The 22,500-nt window shown below is 50.6% G+C and overlaps 2 protein-coding genes across 6 annotated transcripts in view; both read left to right on the top strand.

The window, feature by feature from the left end:
* The window catches only part of LOC147017089 (leucine-rich repeat and immunoglobulin-like domain-containing nogo receptor-interacting protein 1-B), a 259,391-nt gene that overhangs the window by 25,742 nt on the left and 211,149 nt on the right, over positions 1-22,500 (top strand). The gene's annotated exons all lie outside the window — the stretch shown is intronic.
* On the top strand, positions 17,905-19,662 carry LOC147017090 (uncharacterized). Its single transcript, XM_085847925.1, has 2 exons — positions 17,905-19,435; positions 19,490-19,662. Exon 1 carries the CDS (start codon positions 18,258-18,260, stop codon positions 19,200-19,202), a length of 945 nt encoding a protein of 314 aa, XP_085704051.1. The 5' UTR covers positions 17,905-18,257; the 3' UTR covers positions 19,203-19,435; positions 19,490-19,662.

Below are 22,500 nucleotides of genomic sequence, written 5' to 3'. Positions count from 1 at the left end.
TCTTCCACCTCATCCAATCTTCGACTTCGCTCTGCCAACTCTATTATTACTCCCCACTGTCCCTCATCCCAACACCACTTAGCCTTTTGTCCTCTTTCTCATCTGGTCCTCTCCCCTATATCGTCTACAATCTCCTACAGACTGTCAACAGCTCTCCTTAATTCCAACTCTCCTCCCTCGTCTTACCCTCCTCCTCCAATCTCCTCTCCTGCACCCAAAGCCTCCTTCCTTCCCTCTTCCTCAAGAGTGTAGACCTCAAACATCCGGAGCCTTCACTCTAACCAGGCATCTCTCCATACAGGTTGCCACTGACAAACCAGACAATCTGCTAAACAGAAACTTTCCTCCTTCAAGACATCAGTGACTCCTTAATATTGCTCCCTGGTTACTCCTTCCTCCATCCTGGCTGCAGAGTTGCTCTCTTTATCAAAAACTATATTCCTCACTCCACCACACCCCCAGGAATACCTTTGGCTATGGCTTCCCCTCAGCGACACCTCTTGTGTATATATATATATATATATGTATGTATGTATATGTGTATATGTGTATATATATATATATATATATATATATATATATATATATATATATATATATATATATATATATATATATATATATATATATATATATATATATATGTGCTGTACCGTCCAACAAACAGTGATGACTCCATTTACATCTTGCTCGCCGACAACATGGAACAACTTCTGTCCACTCATCCCAACTCTCTCTCTTCCACATATGTGGTGATTCCAATTGTCATCATGCCAGTTGGCTGGGAGTGAGTACCTCTCTCACCTGCCATGGCGCTTCAGCAAAGGACTTCCGTGACTCATTGGGACTGACACAATTGGTCAAATTCCTGACCCAGGTCTTAATCAATGGCACTCTCCATCTCTTCTGGATTTCGTTTTCACCAATTTCCCCACAAATGTCTGCTGTTCTTCTTCAGCTCCAATTGGTTCATCTGACCATATGCTTTTCAAGTGGACATCTCTCTGGCCATTCTCAGAGAACCACCTCAACAACGACAAGGCTGGCAATTCACTCAGGCAGAGGGCACAGACTTCAAGCAGTCATCTCTCTGGCCATTCTCAGAGAACCACCTCAACAACGACAAGGCTGGCAATTCACTCAGGCAGAGGGCACAGACTTCAAGCAGTCATCAAACTTCTAGAACGGTCCCCTGTCTCTACTTTCTCAGACATCAACTCATCCTGGGAATACTTTCAAAGAAATTTGCTCTTTCTCGCATGCATGCACATATTTATCCCATCTTGTCTTCAGTTTTCATACCCTTCCTGCCACCCATGGCACACTGAAGCTTGTGGCATGATCATTCATCCATCCATCGGGACCATAGTCAGTACAGAGCATCGGAGTTGCCGATGCAGTCTCCTGGGATATTTGGCACAATCCTGGACAGGTCGCCACACCGACGCAAGACACTCAAATGGCTCAATCATCCCAGCAAGCTGGTACTCACTTTGCCAACCTCAGAAGGATGACAGGCTAAGTCAACCCCACCTGCCATTATTTCAATGGCAGAGCGAGATTTGAACTCTGGATCCTAGGATCCCAAGCCCGCAACCCTAACCATTGAGCCAACACCAGGCATACTGTGGCATAGTAGTTGCCCTGAAACAACTTGCCTTTGCCTGACAGAAGGAAATCCAACTGAAGACAATCACAGTTCCTTCTACAAAGCTCAGAACAAACATGTGTCTACCCTCAGAAGAGCCAGGAAACAATCTCAAGTCTGAATTCTCAAACCTGTCTCCCTCCTCCAAATCCTGGTGGCATCTGGTAAAGTCCATTTTTTGATGTTTGTTCCCCATCTATCCCCTCCCTTATCCCAAACGGCTGCACTGCTGACACTCTCATTGAAAAGGCTGAATGCCTACACTGTGTTTGCTTCAAAATCTTGTGTCCCAAACCCATCACTTTCTGTACCCACCTTATATCCAGTCACACAAAGCTGTTCCTGGACTCTGTATCCTTTTCTCCAGCCAAATGGAGAGTATGCTGTCAAACCTTGACTCATTCTGCAACCGGAACAGCCAGTATCAGCCCACGTGTCCTAAAAACCTTCTCCGCTACTCTTGCTCACCCTCTGTTCTATTCACCCTCTCATTTGCTCAAGGTCATTTGCCATCTGCTTGGAAATCAGCAAACATTACTGCTCTGCATAAAAAGGTGCAAAAACAGATCCCTGTTATTGCAGACCAATCAGCCTGCTCCCAATCATCAGAAAAGGCCATGGAATCCATCATCACTTCTGCCATTAAATCCTTCCTCTTCTCCAATGGCTTGATTTCTTATCATCAATTTGGATTCAGAAGAGGTCACTCTACCCTGGACATGCTGCTTCTGCTTTTCCAACAATGGATGGAGGTCCTCAATACCAGACATGAGATCAGAGCCATCTCCCTCGACCTATTGTGAGCTTTCGATACAGTCTGGTACCCCACACTGCTCACCAAACTCTCTTCTTATGGTATCCAAGGCAATCTCCACTTATAGCTCGCGGACTTGCTCTCCTGTCACTATCAACACGTGACTCTAAATGGAATTCTCTCATCTCCTCTTCCTTTCGAGGCTGTAGTTCCTCAAGGTAGTGTTTTGGACCCTGTGCTCTTTCTGGTTTTCATCAATGATCACTTCAACTCTCTGGAAAATCCTCTTGATCGTTTTGCTGATGACTCCACCCTCTGCCATACCATCTCTCAACCATCAGATCGGCAGGTAGCAGCCTCTTCATTTAATGCAGATATAGATAAAATTGCAAGCTGGTCAAACACTTGGAACACATCTTTCAATCCTGACAAATCTCACACTGTCTCTACGAAATGACCGTCTGGACCCCACCCCCCCCACCAACCAATTTACTTTCTCAAAAATAATGTTGAAAATATTTTGTCTTGTGCTTTTTAGTGTCATGATCTGCCATGATCTTTCCGAGGAAAGCCACACTTCCAAGCTGGCCTCCAAAGCCAGTCGCCGACTGAGCATCCTCCGCCGTGAAAAGTCCTTCCTTGGCACACCTGAGCTCCTAACCACATACAAAGCTTTCATCTGCAGCATAATGGAGTACTGCTCTCCCCTTTGAGCTGGTGCACCTGCCTCACACTTAGCTCGGCTCCACGGTGTGGAAACCAAGGCTTTTCGGATCATTGGTATCTCCCACGATGAAGCTGAGTCTTTGGCTCTCTCTCACTCTCTCATTGCAGGCAGGTTGGTGATCTTTATATCTTCTACCGACTTCTCTCCAGCCTTGCTCCCCCCCCCCCTTCTCTGTCTGTGCTATGTTCCCACAATACTTCTGCAGGGTGCTCATGGTCCACCAGAATCTCCCTTCTGGTAAAACTACCAAAAATTAAGTTACTGTTCACCTTCACCCCCACCCCCCCCCCACTCTCCTCACATGCTTACCTCTTCCTATCCCCTCTCTTAATGTTCATTTAAAGGGGAACCAATTTATTCAACAAATTAATCACATGTGCACATTATCTTACGTGTTTTCGTTTTCAAGGTACACAAGAAACTTTATGTAATGACAGGTTTTAACCTATATATGTAGAGCACCCCTTTATATGAACTTTTCTACAGCATTACTTGGTTCCTTCTCCGAACAAAAAGGTCGTTCAGCATGCACTTCAGATTTTTTTGAATGTCCCTTATTTTTTATCGTCTGGCATTTTACACGAGCCATGGAATGTCCCTTCTTTTCTCTTGTTTGCCAAATGGCACATACCATTTAAAGTGGCCTTTTCGATGCCCCTGTCATTTTTCTCAAGAATTGTGATTACCTCTGCCACTGAAGGTGAAGGAGGTTAAGTTTTCACCTCTCTCTGTCTGTTTGGCTGTTTGTTTGTTTGTTTGTTTGTTTGTCTGTTTGTGTGCAGGATATCTCAAAAAGTTGCGGATGGATCCGGATGAAATTTTGTGGGCAGGTTGGGTGCATGACAAGGACGAACTGATTAGATTTTGATGAAGATGTGAATCCAGATATGTATAGGAAAACTATTTAATATTTTAAGTGATTCTTCACCATTGTGAGATGGGGCTAAAAACGACATATAGCGTGATATTTCAAAAATGTTTTGGGCCCGATATGTTTTCGTGGATCAGGCATTGCGGGTTGGGCATATGCGTTCTACGGAGTGTACTTCTAGTTTTCATTCTGTTAAGTCCTCATCCGTTCTGTGTTCTAGGTCCTCCACGAACCTCTGTGTGTATACAAAAAATATCATGAGGGGTTGTGCAGAGATTTTCAGATAACGAAGAAAATAAACAAAGCATGATAAGGAGATGGAGATCCAAGAGAAATGACACGACTCTCATTCCAACTATAACCCTGTAAACCCATAGCTATTCCAACTGTTCCACATTGGATGTGTCTTACACAAATAGAAATAGCCCCTCTTACATCACAGGGCACTTAAATCTTCCACATCAGAAACTCATGAGAATCGACACAACTTGTACCTCTGCATTTGAGCAGCAGCCTATTTTGATACGACGGATATGTCAAATATTGTATAAATGCTCACTCTTTTTTAAACTCTTTGGTAAAAGACAGGACACCTCATCATGCATATAAAGTGCACACAATGTAAAGTCTCTGCCTGTACTTCCATGTCACTTTAAAATATCTCAAATAATGAGTAAAACATGATGTGCTGATGTCTGTACACGCATCCATACTACTGACACGTTTGATTACTGCACTCATCAAGCAGACGATGTTCTCATTTTGGGACTTCATGAGGTTACCACTCCAGAGCTCTAAATTCTTCTTTGCAAGATACAATGAGATGTTTATGGTTCACACTCCGAACAAAAAAAACAGCTATCGGGCAAGTTTTTTTTTTTTTATTCACATAAATTTCTCTTTAAGAAATCAAATCAAAGTGCCAGGAAGTAGGCCTGTTACAGAAAAGATGACTTCTCCAGTTGAGATTATATACAGGGGACCACAGGCCTTAGCCTACATTTAAACCCACTGAATTTCAAAGATGCCGAAGAAGGACCATAAGCCGAGCCATTAAACAATTTGCACTCATGTGAAGGTTTTGTTTTAATTGACATAAAGCAACATAAGCTTCAGTAATAGGCAGATTTTGCCCACACGATTGACCGCCAACGGACTTCACATTTCCGGGAGGTTGATTCACGCAAAAAGTGAGGGAATGTAATCCGCATTTGCCACCCATATATCACAAAGTCCGGATCACATCTGGCTATGTGCTTGATAAAGGCGGCACACTTTGTTCTCTTTTAAATCTTCAAACTGCTAAGCAATCATATTGAGTTGCTCGATTCTGTGATGGATGTTCGAGAGTTGTATGCAGAGCGAATACACAAGGGAAAGTGGATTTACAATGATTTATACAATGGCCGGTCCAGTCCTGCTCTCCCTCCACCACATGCAAAATTACCTTTCCTCGCTGTATTATCTTCCAGAATTTAGTCTCATCCAACGAAAGCTCTTATTTCCTCTGCCCTTGCTCAGGTCAACCTATCACACATCTTGCAGTTAATTAAAGGGACCCTTTCATGGTATTTACAAAATGCTTCACAACATGAGTAAGCAATGCTGAAAGTAGCTTTGTCCCCAAAGAAAATGTCAAAGTAGCAAAATTGCGAGCGAAACACATTGCCCCCAGCAATCACCAATGTAAAAACAGTTACTGGAATATATGTGCATATGTGCAAATGTATATATGTATATAATAGATATATATGTTGTTGTTGTTGTTGTTGTTCGTCTTTCGGCTGCTCCCTTTAGGGATCGCGACAGCGGATCATCTGTTATGATCCGCATACTGATTTGGCATAGGTTTTACCCCGGATGCCCTTCCTGACGCAACCTTGGTCATCTCTTATGACACAGGGATAAGGATTGGGTTTCGCCATGAGTCTGGGCTGCCCTAAACCCTCTCATAGCGTGGCCCAGCACAGAGCTCCCCTCCTCAAGCCATCCTCCAACCCAAGCCTCCGAGTAGGCGGATTACAGGCGCACGCCACGACGCCTGGTATATATGTATGTGTGTGTGTGTGTGTGTGTGTGTGTGTGTGTGTGTGTGTGTGTGTGTGTGTGTGTGTGTGTGTGTGTGTGTGTGTGTGTGTGTGTGTGTGTGTGTGTGTGTGTGTGTGTATGTATATATATATATATATATATGTATATATATATATATATATATATACCGGGCATAGTGGCGTGCGCCTGTAATCCGGCTACTCGGAGGCTTTGGTTGGAGGATCGCTTGAGGACGGGAGCTCTGCACTGGGCCGCGCTATGAGAGGGTTTAGGGCAGCCCGGAATCGTGGCGAAACCCAATCCTTATCCCTGTGTCATAAGAGGGAACCAGGGTTGCGTCAGGAAGGGCATCCAGCATAAAACCTATGCCAAATCACTATGGGGATCATAACGGATGATCCGCTGTGGCGACCCCCTGACGGGAGCAGCCGAAAGATTAACAACAACATACATATATATATATATATATATATATATATATATATATATATATATATATATATATATATATATATATATATATATATATATATATATATATATTTTATTTTTTTATTTTAAAACATCTTTTGTCAACACATATTTTGAATTTACACAATTCCACAATAATTTAGCATAATTTATGGACAAAGTTTATTATTATTGCGAGAAAATAAAAATAAGGAAGAAGGTGGCTAAAAATCACAAAAACGTAAGTCGCTTTACCACGATCTTCAGCAAATATTATTTTACTTCATGCAATGAGTTGGTGACTGGCTATTTTCGAGTATCTTTCTGATAGTTTATTGATCCCTTGAGTGCCTTGCTAGGTGAATTGGCCAGCAGAAATTATCTATTCAAGATGCCACAGCTTCCAAAAAGCTTCCAGTGGAACCTGTATGCAAACATTATCAAACATATTGCACCATTCATAAACACGATCTACTTTAAAACTCCTCCAATAAACATTCGTTTTCCTGCCGTGCACACGCAAGTCAATTTGACACAATCATATGTTTACAATTCAGGATGCCAGGTAAGTAAATGAATAACTTCAAAAGATTAATGTGCTCAAACATTAATGTAAAATAAAGTGAATTCATGTTGTCATTTGAACAACATGTATTATTTACCATATGTAAAAGTTATTCAATTTGCATATCGATCCTCTTTTTACACTGGTCTTGTCTCATTCATTAAAATCAGATTCCATTACTTCAACGTTACATTTGAATCTGATGAATTTTTAAACCTAAATGGTACAAGTGGCAATATATCAAGCAACTATGTGCCTGATACATAAGTATGATTTGAAATTACATGTGGAATGCAAAAGTAATTGGCACTTGCTAGATGTTTGAATTGCAACAGAGTGATTTTACTGTAGTTAACCGATGTGAAACCACATACATATTCCACCTAACATCGCTCAGAAAATCTACAGTGTGCCAAGAGTGTGATGTTAAAGCTTCCATTTGCAGTAGGCTGTGATAAGTAAACGACTCTTGTCTGAAACTTTATTTTACTTATGAAACTAGCCATGTTGCCCAGGGAAATTCAATGAAGTACTCGAATAATTAAATTTGTGTTGTTGATGACAAAGCACTACAACCTCAACATACAATCTTCACAAAACATATTTCTCAATCGCTCCTGGGGATAAACCCAGGCAGTGTGTAAGCAACATACTCACTTGAGGCCTGAACATGGAGGTGTTATAATAAACCTGTTTAAAGCATTCTTTTTATTAAAATAACAGACGCATGTGTTAGCAGTATAATAATTAAATTTGTGTTGACAAAAAAATCATGACAATCTCAACGAACAATCTTTACAAAACATATTACTCGATTGCTCCCGGGCGAAAACCCAGGCAGTGTATCAGTAACATACTCACTCAAGGCCTGAACACAGAGGTGTTATAATATACCTGTGTAAAGCAATCTTTTTAATACGAGGCACACGTGTAAACACTATGGTTATTAAATTTGTGTTGACATGAAATCATTAAAACCTCAACATACGATCTTTACAAAACATATTTCTCAATCGCTCCCGGGGAAAAAAATTCAGGCAGTGTATTAGCACAAGTCCAAATTGAGGCCTGAAGGCCAATTATGTGGTTTTATTTGGGGTCAATTTTTTTATCCAAACATAGCCCTCGACCTTCCTCTCTGACAGAGGAGGCCATGCAAACTTTGGTTGAACTGCTTCTTGCAGGGTCTGAACATGTAAACAAACAAACTTTCATATATATATATATATATATATATATATATATATATATATATATATATATATATATTGTTGCGGATTTCGCGCCCGCCGGCGTGCGACGGCCACGTAACTCGAATCGCGGCACGTCGCCCACCGGACGGACAATCCAGTCGTGACCCTCTCGGACTAACGCCGGGAACCAGTCACGGGTGGACCTTTCGGTCTCACCGCGATCGAGCCAATCAGCCCCCGCGTGGGATAGGGTTGCTCGCCAAATTCGACCTACCTAAGTACCCACGCGGAGGGTAGACCGGGCGATCGCACCTCGCCGCAGGTCGACTTCGGACACGGGCCACTTAAGCGACCCGTTCCGTACTATCAGAATAACCGAGCGGTGTTATCGTCGACCTCGACGGTTCGATTAATTATCGGGCGTATTCAGCCCACTACCAACCCTTTACGTGAAGCAAGATGGGGATTCAATGGGAGAAAAGACGAAGCGAAGCGGGAGAACAGTTCAATAATAAAGCACATTTATTCGCGGCACACGGGAAGCACACATATTCAATTCCACCAAAAGCACACAGAAAAAACACAATTCCATTTACACAAAAAGCAAATATAAAAGCGAAAACAATGCAGAGCTAATACCGACTACCGAGCACACGGCAACACTTATACAATTCTACTTCACAGACGGCGCCGACAACACATACCCAAAACCAAGGAAAAGAAATACCCTCAAGGATGAGGCAGGCCTGAGGCCGAGACCGGGTCGCGCCTACCCGTCTGGTGATGAGACGCGGAGCGGCGATGGCGCCCCAACTCCGCGGACCTCGCGGACAGTGTCTGGCAGGGGGTGGGAAAGGGGCCCCCTTGGTCGCACTATCTCAGCGCGGGGGGAAACAGGAGGGGGTTGCTGATGCTCGGGGTATAGAGGATCTTTATTATCCCTGGTGTGCGTCTCCACCTCGGCCAGGTCGCGCTGCCGGCCTCCCTCGGGCGTGCAGCTCCCGGCACCGACGCGAGCACCCCCTCGTCTGCCTTCGCCGCTGCCGCCTCTCCGCCTCTGGACTCTCCGACTCTTGACTCTTCTTTGGACTCTCCTCTTCTTGACTCTCCGACCGACTCTCCTGACTGACGAACACGGTCCTTTTATCCCCCCGTAGCTTCGCCTTTGACCCCCTCCCTTTGACCTTTCATCTCGCTCCCCATTGGCCCGAGAAAAAGTGGGCGTGAAGGCTTTTTGATCCACAAATTTGCATATATCGATCGTCCTGGAGGCGGGGCCAATTCGCCCCTCGCTCACCGATTGGACGGCAAAAAGTGGGCGTGTCGTTTTTGATCCGTTTTTGAAGCACAAAATCCGTGATTTTGTACACGCTGTTCGACGCGCGCCCTGCACGAGTCCAACACCGGTACCCACAGCGGGGCAAGAACGGTGGCGATGCTACGGTTGCGAGGTGTGACGTGAAGGTCGTGGCGGTTGTGGTGAAGCGGCGTTGTGGTTGGTGGTTGATGTTGTGGTTGTGGTGGTAATCATGGCGGTTGGTCCAAAATAAAGATAGTAAAAGAAAAACGGCTATCCTGAAGAGTCGCAGCACGCATAAATGACATGTATTCCCACTAGACAACGGGTTTGAGCCTAACTACACATGTACTTACCGAGATACCTCACCTAAGGGACCTGAATGGTGGTTTGCGAATTTGGTAACCACAACACTACCCCTCCCTTTACAGACTCGTCCCGAGTCGTCAAATTTCGTGTGCCATCATGTGTAGTGTTGCGGTAGTACATTTTACCTGCGGATCCCTGAGTGCGACATTCATGGTATTCGTGTCCCCAAAATAAATAACCTGAGGGCTGCGTAACTACCTAAACAAACTCACTCACACGGACGACTTAAATAAAATTGCCGGCGCTAAGACATACATGCCGGGGGCGCACTCATATTTACAGTACATCTTAACCTTAACTTACAAATTTTACACTAAACCATGGCCCAGGATCATTGAACTCTGCAAAGAAAAGCAGTTAGCAGGGAGCCAGGCTGCCCACATGCAGTCTCTGGCTCAAACAATGCAGGTGACAGGGAACGTGGCTGGCTGCTCACACGCAGTCCAAGGCCTTCCCTTTTGAACTGAACGCAGTGAACCACAACGGTGCATGGGCTGCACAACGCAGTCTCCGTGCCAGCTCAAGTGGCACACGCAATGAGCACAACGAATGGATGCATGAACACAAACACGGTGCACGGGCCGCCACTGCGGGCCCGTGTTGTAGCTGCCAACAGGGCAGTTCTCGCAGCTTGCAAACTGTTGCCTTGATCCTGGCGCACATGGCAATGAACAGGGGGGGGGGGGGCAAAGCAAAATTGAACGGGGCTGGTGAACGTGGGCAGTGGGCATGGCATGGCAAAGGTGAGCAGGCAAACACAGCCCGCAGAAGAAGGCCACTGCAGGCAAACACAGCCGGCAGACGAATTGGCCGGCACAGGCCTCGAAGAAAAAAACAGCTAGCAGATGAACTGGCCGGCACAGGCCTTGCAGCACACAGCTGCCGATGAAGTTGGCCGGCCTCCGCCTTGAAGTAAAACACGGCCAGCCGATGAAGTGGCCAGCCTTTGCCGTTCAGTGGAGGTTGGTGGAGGGAGTGCGGTGGTGCTGGCCACTCGGAAGGCGGGCTCGGACCTACCTACCTGTCTCCCTCCCACCTATCGCCTTCGCCTGTCACTGTACCTACCCACTCCCTTAATTTGTCAAACCCCAATTTAGCCCCAACTTAATTTTTTTCTGTTGTTTTTATTTTTACTCCCCCACTATGAATCGTCCCCTAACCCCCTTTATCGTCCTTGTTCGGCTAACCTATCCTGTCACCTAGCCTACTCCCAACCCCTACATTCCCTTCCCGGAGGGGAACAAGGGAGAGCTAACGTCCTGTGTCGAGGCCCAACGAAGCCTCAGAATGGCCTCCCCAGAGTTTGGCGATCTATAACCAAAGTGGGTCCAGCGGCCCACAACGACAGCGAGGGGATGGATGGTGCGGAGGGGTACATCTCCTAATCTACCCTAACCATTTAACTGCTGAACTACCCCGGGGCTTTCAACAAGCGCCTCTCGCTTAAACTATTGGTTCTAACAACCCAGATTCCCGTCGCCTGTGTTGGTGTCCTTACAATTTCGGGCCTCGCCCTCCAATTTTCGCTCCGTGCCCTCACACGGTCTCCTGGCTGGGACACGTGGCTCCCTTTGGCAGGCACGACCCTCTGCCGATTCTCCCGCTATGGCACCCCCGGGCACTACACTGCCTCCGAGCCTACCAGCTCCCTAACACCGGGGAGTGCCCCCATGGCACCTCCCTGAAACGCACACGTGGCAGGCCGGCCTCTCCCGGGCCCCTTTCCGAGGTCACCCGTGCCCACAACACTGCCCACGCGGCTAATGGCGCCCCGGGCCCCCGCACCAAGCAGGCGCACCCGTGCCCACTACTCTATCCCGGCCCCCCATGGGCCCATGGCCTACCGCGGCCGACTAGCCTGGTGCCCAGGGTACCCACTCAGCGATACTCACCTTTCGCAGCCACGCTCCCAAGCCCGTCAACAGGGCTCCTGCACCCCTCCAAATGGGTCTCGAGCCTACTTTCCCACCAACAACAAAACGACCTCCATTTTTCAATTTGACTAACCCAACTAACTCAATCTACACTGACCCCGGGGGTCCCTTGGGCGGGAGTCACTCCTCCCCCCAATCACTCATCGCACCATGCATTCCCCATTCGCTCCATACACACAGACCCGCTGGCCTCACTCACTCACCAAGTACTCACCTCACAACTCACCAACAACTCTTCAACACACACACCGCTGAACTCTGCCATCCTCCTAACTACCTCCCCTAACTAACTCGTGCTCCCACGTCGTCCCTTAAACTACAGCACGTTCCTTTTAACCTACGTAGCTAAGCTACGTCCCCGCTACACATCCACAAGTCTGTCCATGTCTCCAAATAAATCATTAATAAATTTCCCAACCTAAATCTGGCTACAATCCCTCTAACTAATCCATTCCACGGACTCCATGAGGACTTACCCCTGCCCCATGGAGTCGGTCTAACTAAGCTAACCCTTCCCCCTAACTAGTTTCCATCCTGTGCCCAGGGGAAGGGGGTCTTTCACCCTTTGCCCAGGAATCCTGTGCACCCGAAAGTGAGGCTTGTTTTTTTCTTTTTTTTTTTCATGCGCAGCACCTGCGCGGCAACTCAGAGCTCGCGCACTTTACACCTGCCCGTGACGTCATGCAGCTGCACGTGTTCCTGGTCCCTCCTTGGACGCTACCATCCGGCAGAGATACCCCTCCTGCCGGATTCCAACCACACGTGCAGCCATGACGTCACCGTGCGCATATAAAAAAAAAAAAACACAAGCCCCACGTCTCGAGGGGTTCCCCACGCGAACACATGTGCTTTGCCCGTTGGAGCTTAACACACACGATCGCGTGGAGAACCCGTCCGGTCCAAATCCATAATCCTGCCTAAACTTTGTCCGTCCGCGGGATCGGCAAATCCACCGCGTGCGTTTCCGGACCGGGACTTCACTCTCGCAAGCGAGCACGTGGTGGTCTCGTGCGTTGCACAGCACGAACCGCGCGCTCACTGCTGGGTGAACCCGGCACGGTCCGCGAAACAACTACAGCCGCTACTCGGCTTTCGTTTCTCCCATGTCGCCGTCTCCGTCTCCATTCCACACACGCATACCTGCGTGTAACGACGCACACAGTCCACTCCATCACATTCACACGGGGAGACGCGGCTGCGTGCTCCCGCATGCCAACCGACATCCCCCTTACATACCGCTCTCTCACACACACGGTCTCCCTTGCATACGGCCGTTCACTCACGCGTGCCTCACTCGCACACGTGGCTCCACGCACTCGCGGCCTTGCACACGGCCGTTCACTCACGCGTGCGGGGGCACTCACCCGCGGTGCCTCACTCGCACTCCGTGCCTCATCCACACACGCGGGGGCACTCAACCGCGGTGCCTCATTCGCACTCCGTGCCTCATCCACACACGCGGGGGAACTCAACCGCGGTGCCTCATTCATACAGGCCGTTTCACTCACACCCACGGCCTCTTCCACACACGGTGCCTCACCCACGCACGGCGTGCTGGGAAGCACACACTCCGGCACACTCGCCACCACACCACTCACACACGGGGTCGCTTCCACACACGGGGACGCACTCACGCCTTGCACCACACACACAGGGACAACCACACTGGGGATTCGAGTCCCCACAAGGGTCTCCGGGGCCTCTATACCCCCCAAGCTTTCCGTGCACCTGTCCACAGCACTCGTCCCCTCAACCTCGCAAAGCACGACCGAACTCACCTGGTCGTGACTCACCTCAAGGGGGCATACTCCCTCCCCTCGTTCCTGGAGGAGGCCATCCAGGTGCTCGCACTGGGTCTCTGCACGCTCCGCGAGCTCACCCCCATTGTCCTCCACTACCTCTGTGTGTGTGTGTGCGTCACTTACCCCGTCTTCCTCGTGTAGTCTTTCCTCTATTTTTTCTATCTCCCGTGTCTCTGCCAACTCTTCACCCTTTACCTCCCTTGTCTCAACTATTATTTCCTTTGTCACGGCCTTCATGCCTGCCTGCAGGCATCGGCCCATGTTCTGCGTCTCACCCCGCAGCTTTTTCATCTCTTCCCTCATTTGCTGTGTATTCGCATCCATCGTCGTTTCACTTCATTTGTATTTGTATCCATCTTTTCATCCATTTTTTGTGTGTTCGCATCCATCTTTTCGTTCATGCCTTTCATTTCCGCATTCATTTGTGCCAGCATGATGAATAGCTGGGCCATGTCGGATGCACTCAGCTGAGCCGTTTCGGCAGGGGTTGGGGAAGGGTTTTGGTGGAGACGGGGGGGGGGGGGGAGGTGTCATACACCGCGGCCGCTGCCGCACCTTTTTCGGGCTCTGGGCTCAGTTGGGGGAGTTCATGTTCCTGCACAATCAACATTTCCTGCACGGGGATTTCATCCTGAGCCATGGATTCTACATATTCTACATCCATTTCTAATACCCCCGGCTCCCGCTCGCCTTGAGACGCCATCTTGCTTCTCGTGAAGGGTTAATTTGCTCGCTCGTAATTTGGAGGGAATCGGGGGTCGCTTCTCTCACCCCTGGACCGATTCCCGTGAATTTAGCCGGAGACAGGAGAGCCCGTTTTCCTGTTCTCCGATACCAGTGCCGCGAGGAGGGCGATGAATTTGTATCCCACTCCTGACACCAGTGTTGCGGATTCGCGCCCGCCGGCGTGCGACGGCCACGTAACTCGAATCGCGGCACGTCGCCCACCGGACGGACAATCCAGTCGTGACCCTCTCGGACTAACGCCGGGAACCAGTCACGGGTGGACCTTTCGGTCTCACCGCGATCGAGCCAATCAGCCCCCGCGTGGGATAGGGTTGCTCGCCAAATTCGACCTACCTAAGTACCCACGCGGAGGGTAGACCGGGCGATCGCACCTCGCCGCAGGTCGACTTCGGACACGGGCCACTTAAGCAACCCGTTCCGTACTATCAGAATAACCGAGCGGTGTTATCGTCGACCTCGACGTTTCCATTAATTATCGGGCGTATTCAGCCCACTACCAACCCTTTACGTGAAGCAAGATGGGGATTCAATGGGAGAAAAGACGAAGCGAAGCGGGAGAACAGTTCAATAATAAAGCACATTTATTCGCGGCACACGGGAAGCACACATATTCAATTCCACCAAAAGCACACAGAAAAAACACAATTCCATTTACACAAAAAGCAAATATAAAAGCGAAAACAATGCAGAGCTAATACCGACTACCGAGCACACGGCAACACTTATACAATTCTACTTCACAGACGGCGCCGACAACACATACCCAAAACCAAGGAAAAGAAATAACCTCAAGGATGAGGCGGGCCTGAGGCCGAGACCGGGTCGCGCCTACCCGTCTGGTGATGAGACGCGGAGCGGCGATGGCGCCCCAACTCCGCGGACCTCGCGGACAGTGTCTGGCAGGGGGTGGGAAAGGGGCCCCCTTGGTCGCACTCTCTCAGCGCGGGGGGAAACAGGAGGGGGTTGCTGATGCTCGGGGTATAGAGGATCTTTATTATCCCTGGTGTGCGTCTCCACCTCGGCCAGGTCGCGCTGCCGGCCTCCCTCGGGCGTGCAGCTCCCGGCACCGACGCGAGCACCCCCTCGTCTGCCTTCGCCGCTGCCGCCTCACCGCCTCTGGACTCTCCGACTCTGGACTCTTCTTTGGACTCTCCTCTTCTTGACTCTCCGACCGACTCTCCTGACTGACGAACACGGTCCTTTTATCCCCCCGTAGCTTCGCCTTTGACCCCCTCCCTTTGACCTTTCACCTCGCTCCCCATTGGCCCGAGAAAAAGTGGGCGTGAAGGCTTTTTGATCCACAAATTTGCATATATCGATCGTCCTGGAGGCGGGGCCAATTCGCCCCTCGCTCACCGATTGGACGGCAAAAAGTGGGCGTGTGTCGTTTTTGATCCGTTTTTGAAGCACAAAATCCGTGATTTTGTACACGCTGTTCGACGCGCGCCCTGCACGAGTCCAACACCGGTACCCACAGCGGGCAAGAACGGTGGCGATGCTACGGTTGCGAGGTGTGACGTGAAGGTCGTGGCGGTTGTGGTGAAGCGGCGTTGTGGTTGGTGGTTGATGTTGTGGTTGTGGTGGTAATCATGGCGGTTGGTCCAAAATAAAGATAGTAAAAGAAAAACGGCTACATATATATATACACACACATATATATATATATATATATATATATATATATATATATATTTATATATATATATATATATATATATATATATATATATATATATATATATGTGTGTATATATATATATGTGTGTGTGTGTATATATATTGTTGTGGTTACCAGATTCGCAAACCACCATTCAGGTCCCTTAGGTGAGGTATCTCGGTAAGTGCATGTGTCGTTAGGCCCAAACCCGTTGTCTAGTGGGAATACATGTCATTTATACGTGCTGCGACTCTTCAGGATAGCCGTTTTTCTTTTACTATCTTTATTTTGGACCAATCGCCACCATCACAACCACAACAACCACCAACCACAACGCCGCTTCACCACAACCGCCATGACCTTTACCGTCACAACTCGCCACCATCGCATCACCGTCATCTCGCGCCACTCATGGGCACCGATGCTGGACTCGTGTAGGGCGCACGTTGAACAGCGTGTACAAAATCACGGATTTTCTGCTTCAAAAACGGATCAAAAACGACACACGCCCACTTTTTGCCGTCCAATCGGTGAGCGAGGGGCGATTTGGCCCCGCCTCCAGAACGATCGATATATGCAAAATTGTGGATCAAAAAGCCTTCACGCCCACTTTTTCTCGGGCCAATGGGGAGCGAGGTGAAAGGTCAAAGGGAGGGGGTCAAAGGCGAAGTTACGGGGGGATAAAGGACGGTGTTCGTCAGTCAGAAGAGAGTCGCGAACGAGAACGAGAAGGAGTCGGAACGGAGGGGACGAGTGTGGAAGACTGGAGCCCGAAGCCTGCAGTGGCTGGAGAAGCTGAAGAGAGTCGGACGAGGGGGTGCTCGCGTCGGTGCCAGGAGCTGCACGCCCGAGGGAGGCCGGCAGCGCGACCTGGCCCGAGGTGGAGACGCACACCAGGGATAATAAAGATCCTCTATACCCCCGAGCATCAGCAACCCCCTCCTGTTTCCCCCCGCGCTGAGATAGTGCGACCAAGGGGGCCCCGTTCCCACCCCTGCCAGGCACTGTCCACGAGGCCCGCGGGTTGCGGGCCATCGCCGCTCCGCGTCTCATCACCAGGCGGGTAGGCCCGACCCGGTCTGGGTCTCAGGCCGCGTCATTCTTGAGGTTTTTCTTTTCCTTGGTTTTGGGTATGTGTTGTCGGCGCCGTCTGTGAAGTAGAATTGTATAAGTGTTGCCGTGTGCTCGGTAGTCGGTATTAGCTCTGCACTGTGTTTTCACTTTTATGTTTGCTTTTGTGTAAATGGAATTGTGTTTTCTTTTTTTTGTGTGCATTTGGTGGAATTGTATTTGTGTGCTTTCCGTTCGTCGAGAATAAATGTGCTTTATTGTTGAACTGTTCTCCCGCTTCGCTTTGTCTTTTCCTCCATTGAATCCCCATCTTGCTTCACGTAAAGGGTTGGTAGTGGGCTGAATACGCCCGATAATTAATCGAACCGTCGAGGTCGACGATAACACCGCTCGGTTATTCTGATAGTACGGAACGGGTCGCTTAAGTGGCCCGTGTCCGAAGTCGACCTGCGGCGAGGTGCGATCGCCCGGTCTACCCTCCGTGTGGGTACTTAGGTAGGTCGAATTTGGCGAGCAACCCTATCCCACGCGGGGGCTGATTGGCTCGATCGCGGTGAGACCGAAAGGTCCACCCGTGACTGGTTCCCGGCGTTAGTCCGAGAGGGTCACGACTGGATTGTCCGTCCGGTGGGCGACGTGCCGCGATTCGAGTTACGTGGCCGTTCGCACGCCGGCGGGCGTGAAATCCGCAACACTGGTGTCAGGTCGTGCGATACAAATTCATCGCCCTCCTCGCGGCACTGGTATCGGAGAACAGGAAAACGGGCTCTCCTGTCTCCGGCTAAATTTACGGGAATCGGTCCAGGGGTGAGAGAAGCGACCCCCGATTCCCTCCAAATCACGAGCGAGCAAATTAACCCTTCACGAGAAGCAAGATGGCGTCTCAAGGCGAGCGGGAGCCGGGGGTATTAGAAATGTATATGTGTAATAATGTAGAGTCCATGGTCCAGGATGGAATCCCCGAGCAGGAAATGTTGATTGTGCAGGAACACGGACTCGCCCAACTGAACCCAGGGCCCGAAATAGGTGCGGCAGCGGCCGCGGTGTATGACACCTCCCCCCCCCTCTCCACCAAGACCCTTCCCCAACCCTTGCCGAAACGGCTCAGCTGAGTGCATCCAACATGGCCCAGCTATGCGCCATGCTGGCGGCAATGAACGAAAAAATGGATGCAAACACAAATGAAATGAAAAACGAAATGAAAGACATGAACAAGCAAATGAATGAAGTGAAAACGACGATGGATGCGAATACACAACAAATAAACGAAAAGATGGATACAAAAATGAACGGAATGGAAACAAACATGAAGGAGGAAATGAAAAAGCTGCGGGGTGAGACGCAGAACATGGGCCGAAGCCTGCAGGCGGGCATGAAGGCCGTGACCGGGGAGATAAAAATGGCGACTCCACGTGTTGGAGCAAACGAGCTGGGTGGTGGTGCAACGGCTGACAGGCCCACGGTGGAGGCCGGCGAAAAAATAATTCGTGGAACGTGTTGGGCGAGGGTCGTGACGGTGACCGAAAGGGAAAAATTAAATGGGGAGACCAAAACGTGTGAGACGAGACACGAGGTGACGACAACAGAAATAATAGTTGAGACAAGGGAGGTAAAGGGTGAAGAGTTGGCAGAGACACGGGAGATGGGAACGATAGAGGGAAGACTACACGATGAAGACGGGGTAAGTGACGCGCACGCACACACGGAGGTAGTGGAGGATAATGGGGGTGAGCTCGCGGAGCGTGTAGGGACCCGGTGCGAGCAGCGGGATGGCCTCCTCCAGGAACGAGGGGAGGGAGTATGCCCCCTTGAGGCGAGTCACGACCAGGTGAGTTCGGTCGTGTTTTGCGAGGTTGAGGGGACGGGTGCTGTGGACGGGTGCACGGAGAGCTTGGGGGGTATAGAGGCCCCGGAGACCCTTGTGGGGACACGAATCCCCAGTATGGTTGTCCCTGTGTGTGGTGCAAGGTGTGAGTGCGTCCCCGTGTGTGGAAGCGACCCCGTGTGTGAGTGGTGTGGTGGCGATGGAGCCAGAGTACGTGCTTCCCAGCACGCCGTGCGTGGGTGAGGCACCGTGTGTGAGTGAGGCCGTGTGTGTGAGTGAAACGGCCAGTATGAGTGAGGCACCACGTGTGAGTGGTGTGGTGGCGATGGTGCCGGAGTACGTGCTTCCCAGCACGCCGTGTGTGGATGAGGCACGGAGTGTGAGTGAGGCACCGCGGGTTAGTGCCCCCGCGTGTGTGGGTGAGGCACCGTGTGTGGAAGAGACCGCGTGTGTGTGTCGCCGTGTGTATGAGTGAGGTACCGCGGGTGAGTGCCCCCGTGTGTGTGGATGAGGCACGGAGTGTGAGTGAGGCACAGCGGTTGAGTGCCCTCGCGTGTGTGGGTGAGGCACCGCGGGTGAGTGCCCCCGCGCGAGTGAATAGAGCACCACGTGTGAGTAGTATGGTTTGTGTGAGTAGTGAGGCACGCGTGAGTGAACGGCCGTGTGCAAGGTCGCTGTGTGCCAGGGAGACCGTGTGTGTGAGAGAGCGGTATGTAAAGGGAGATGTCGGTTGGCATGCGGGGAGCACGCAGCCGCGTCTCCCGGTGTGAATGTGATGGAGTGGACTGTGTGCGTCGTAACACGCAGGTGTGCGTGGGTTGAATGGCGACGACGAAGGCGACATGAGAAGAAAGAAAGCCGAGTAGCGGCTGTAGTTGTTTCGAGGACCGTGCCGGGTTCACCCAGCAGTGAGCACGCCGTTCGTGCTGTGCAACGCACGAGACCACCACGTGCTCGCTTGCGAGAGTGAAGTCCCGGTCCGGAAACGCACGCGGTGGATTTGCCGATCCCGCGGACGGACAAAGTTTAGGCAGGTAAACGGATTTGGACCGGACGGGTTCTCCACGCGATCGTGCGTGTTAAGCTCCAACGGGCAAAGCACATGTGTTCGCGTGGGGAACCCCTCGAGACGTGGGGCTTGTGTTTTTTTTATATGCGCACGGTGACGTCATGGCTGCACGTGGGGTTGGAATCCGGCAGGAGGGGTATCTCTGCCGGATGGTCCCGTCCAAGGAGGGACGAGGAACACGTGCAGCTGCATGACGTCACGGGCAGTTGCAAGGTGCAAAGAGCGCGAGTTGCCGCGCAGGTGCTGCGCATGGGAAAAAAAAAAAAAAAGGAAAGCCAAGCCTCACTTTCGGGTGCAAAGGATTCCTGGGCAAGGGGTGAAAGACCCCCTTACCTGGGCACAGGATGGAAACTAGTTAGGGGGAAGGGTTAGCTTAGTTAGACCGACTTCATGGGGCAGGGGTAAGTCCTCATGGAGTCCGTGGAATGGATTAGTTAGAGGGATTGTAGCCAGATTTAGCTTGGGAAATAAAATGATTTATTTGGAGACAGTGACAGACTTGTGAATGTGTAGAGGGGACGTAGTTTAGCTACGTAGTGTTAAAAGGAACGTGCTATAGTTTAAGGGACGACGTGGGAGCACGAGTTAGTTAGGGGAGGTAGTTAGAAGGATGGCAGAGTTCAGTGGTGTGTGTGTTGAAGAGTTGGTGAGTTGTGAGGTGAGTACTTGTTGAGTGAGTGAGGCCAGCGGGTCTGTGTGAGTGGAGTGAATGGGGAATGCATGGTGCGATGAGTGATTGGGGGGAGGAGTGACTCCCGCCCAAGGGACCCCGGGGGCAGAGTAAAGTGAGTTAGCTGGGTTAGTCAAATTGAAAAATGGAGGTCGTTTTGCTGTTGGTGGGAAAGTAGGCTCGAAACCCATTTGGAGGGTGCAGGAGCCCTGTTGACGGGCTTGGGAGCGTGGCTGCGAAGGTGAGTATCGCTGGTGGGTACCCCGGGCACCAGGCTGGTCGGCCGCGGTAGGCCATGGGCCCATGGGGGCCGGGATAGAGTAGTGGGCACGGGTGCGCCTGCTTTATGCGGGGCCCGGGGCGCCGTGGCCGCGTGGGCAGTGTTGTGGGCACGGGTGACCCTCGGAAAGGGGCCGGGAGGCCGGCCTGCCACGTGTGCGTTTCAGGGGAGGTGCCATGGGGCACTCCCCGGTGTTAGGGAGCTGGTAGGCTCGGAGGCAGTGTAGTGCCCGGGTTGCCATAGCGGGAGATTCGGCAGAGGGTCGTGCCTGCCAAAGGGAGCCACGTGTCCCAGCCAGGAGACCGTGTGAGGGCACGGAGAGAAAATTGGGGGGGCGAGGCCCGAAATTGTGAGGACACCAACACAGGCGACGGGAATCTGGGTTGTTAGAACCAATAGTTTAAGCGAGAGGCGCTTGTTGAAAGCCCGGGGTAGTTTAGCAGTTAAATGGTTAGGGTAGATTAGGAGATGTACCCCTCCGCACCATCCATCCCCTCGCTGTCGTTGTGGGCCGCTGGACCCACTTGGTGTTAAGATCGCCGAACTCTGGGGAGGCCATTCTGAGGCTTGAGTTGGGCCTCGACACAGGACGTTAGCTCTCCCTTGTTCCCCTCCGGGGAGCGAACGTAGGGCTTGGGAGTAGGCTAGGTGACAGGATAGGTTAGCCGAACAAAGACGATAAAGGGGGTTAGGGGACGATTTATAGTGGGGAAGTAAAAATAAAAACAACAAAAAAATAAGTTGGGGCTAAATTGGGGTTTGACAAATTAAGGGAGTGGGTATGTACAGTGACAGGCAAAGGCGATAGGTGGGAGGGAGACAGGAAGGTAGGTCCGAGCCCGCCTTCCAAGTGGCCAGCACCACCGCACTCCCTCCACCAACCTCCACTGAACGGCAAAAGCTGGCCAGCTTCATCTGCTGGCTGTGTGCTGCCCGGCCTGTGCCGGCCCACTTCGTCTGCCGGCTGGCTGTTTTTTTCTTCAAGGCCTGTGCCGGCCAGTTCATCTGCGGGCTGTGTTTGCCTGCAGCGGCCTTCTTCTGCGGGCTGTGTTTGCCTGCTCACCTTTGCCATGCCATGCCCACTGCCCACGTTCACCAGCCCCGTTCAATTTTTGCTTTGCCCCCCCTGTTCATTTCCATGTGCGCCAGGATCCGCAAGGCAACAGTTTGCAAGCTGCAAGAACTGCCCTGTTGGCAGCTACAACACGGGCCTGCAGTGGCGGCCCGTGCACCGTGTTTGTGTCCATGCATCCATTCGTTGTGCTCATTGCGTGTGCCACTTGAGCTGGCACGGAGACTGCGTTTGTGCAGCCCATGCACCGTTGTGGTTCACTGCATTCAGTTCAAACCGTTCATGCATCCATTCGTTGTGCTCATTGCGTGTGCCACTTGAGCTGGCACGGAGACTACGTTTGTGCGGCCCATGCATCGTTGTGGTTCAGTGCGTTCAGTTCAAAAAGGAAGGCCTTGGACTGCGTGTGAGCAGCCAGCCACGTTCCCTGTCACCTGCATTGTTTTGAGC

This window comes from Eptatretus burgeri, chromosome 11, assembly GCF_056783735.1.
Source record: "Eptatretus burgeri isolate ZD-2024b chromosome 11, Ebu_testis_v1, whole genome shotgun sequence".
In the NCBI taxonomy this organism is placed as follows: domain Eukaryota; kingdom Metazoa; phylum Chordata; class Myxini; order Myxiniformes; family Myxinidae; genus Eptatretus; species Eptatretus burgeri.
Note: the sequence above shows the minus strand (reverse complement) of the source record. Positions and strands in the feature narration are given on the sequence as shown.

Coding starts and splice junctions, on each gene's coding strand:
- LOC147017090 (XM_085847925.1), top strand. CDS start 18,258: ATGGCCCAGCTATGCGCCATGCTGGCGGCAATGAACGAAAAAATGGAT.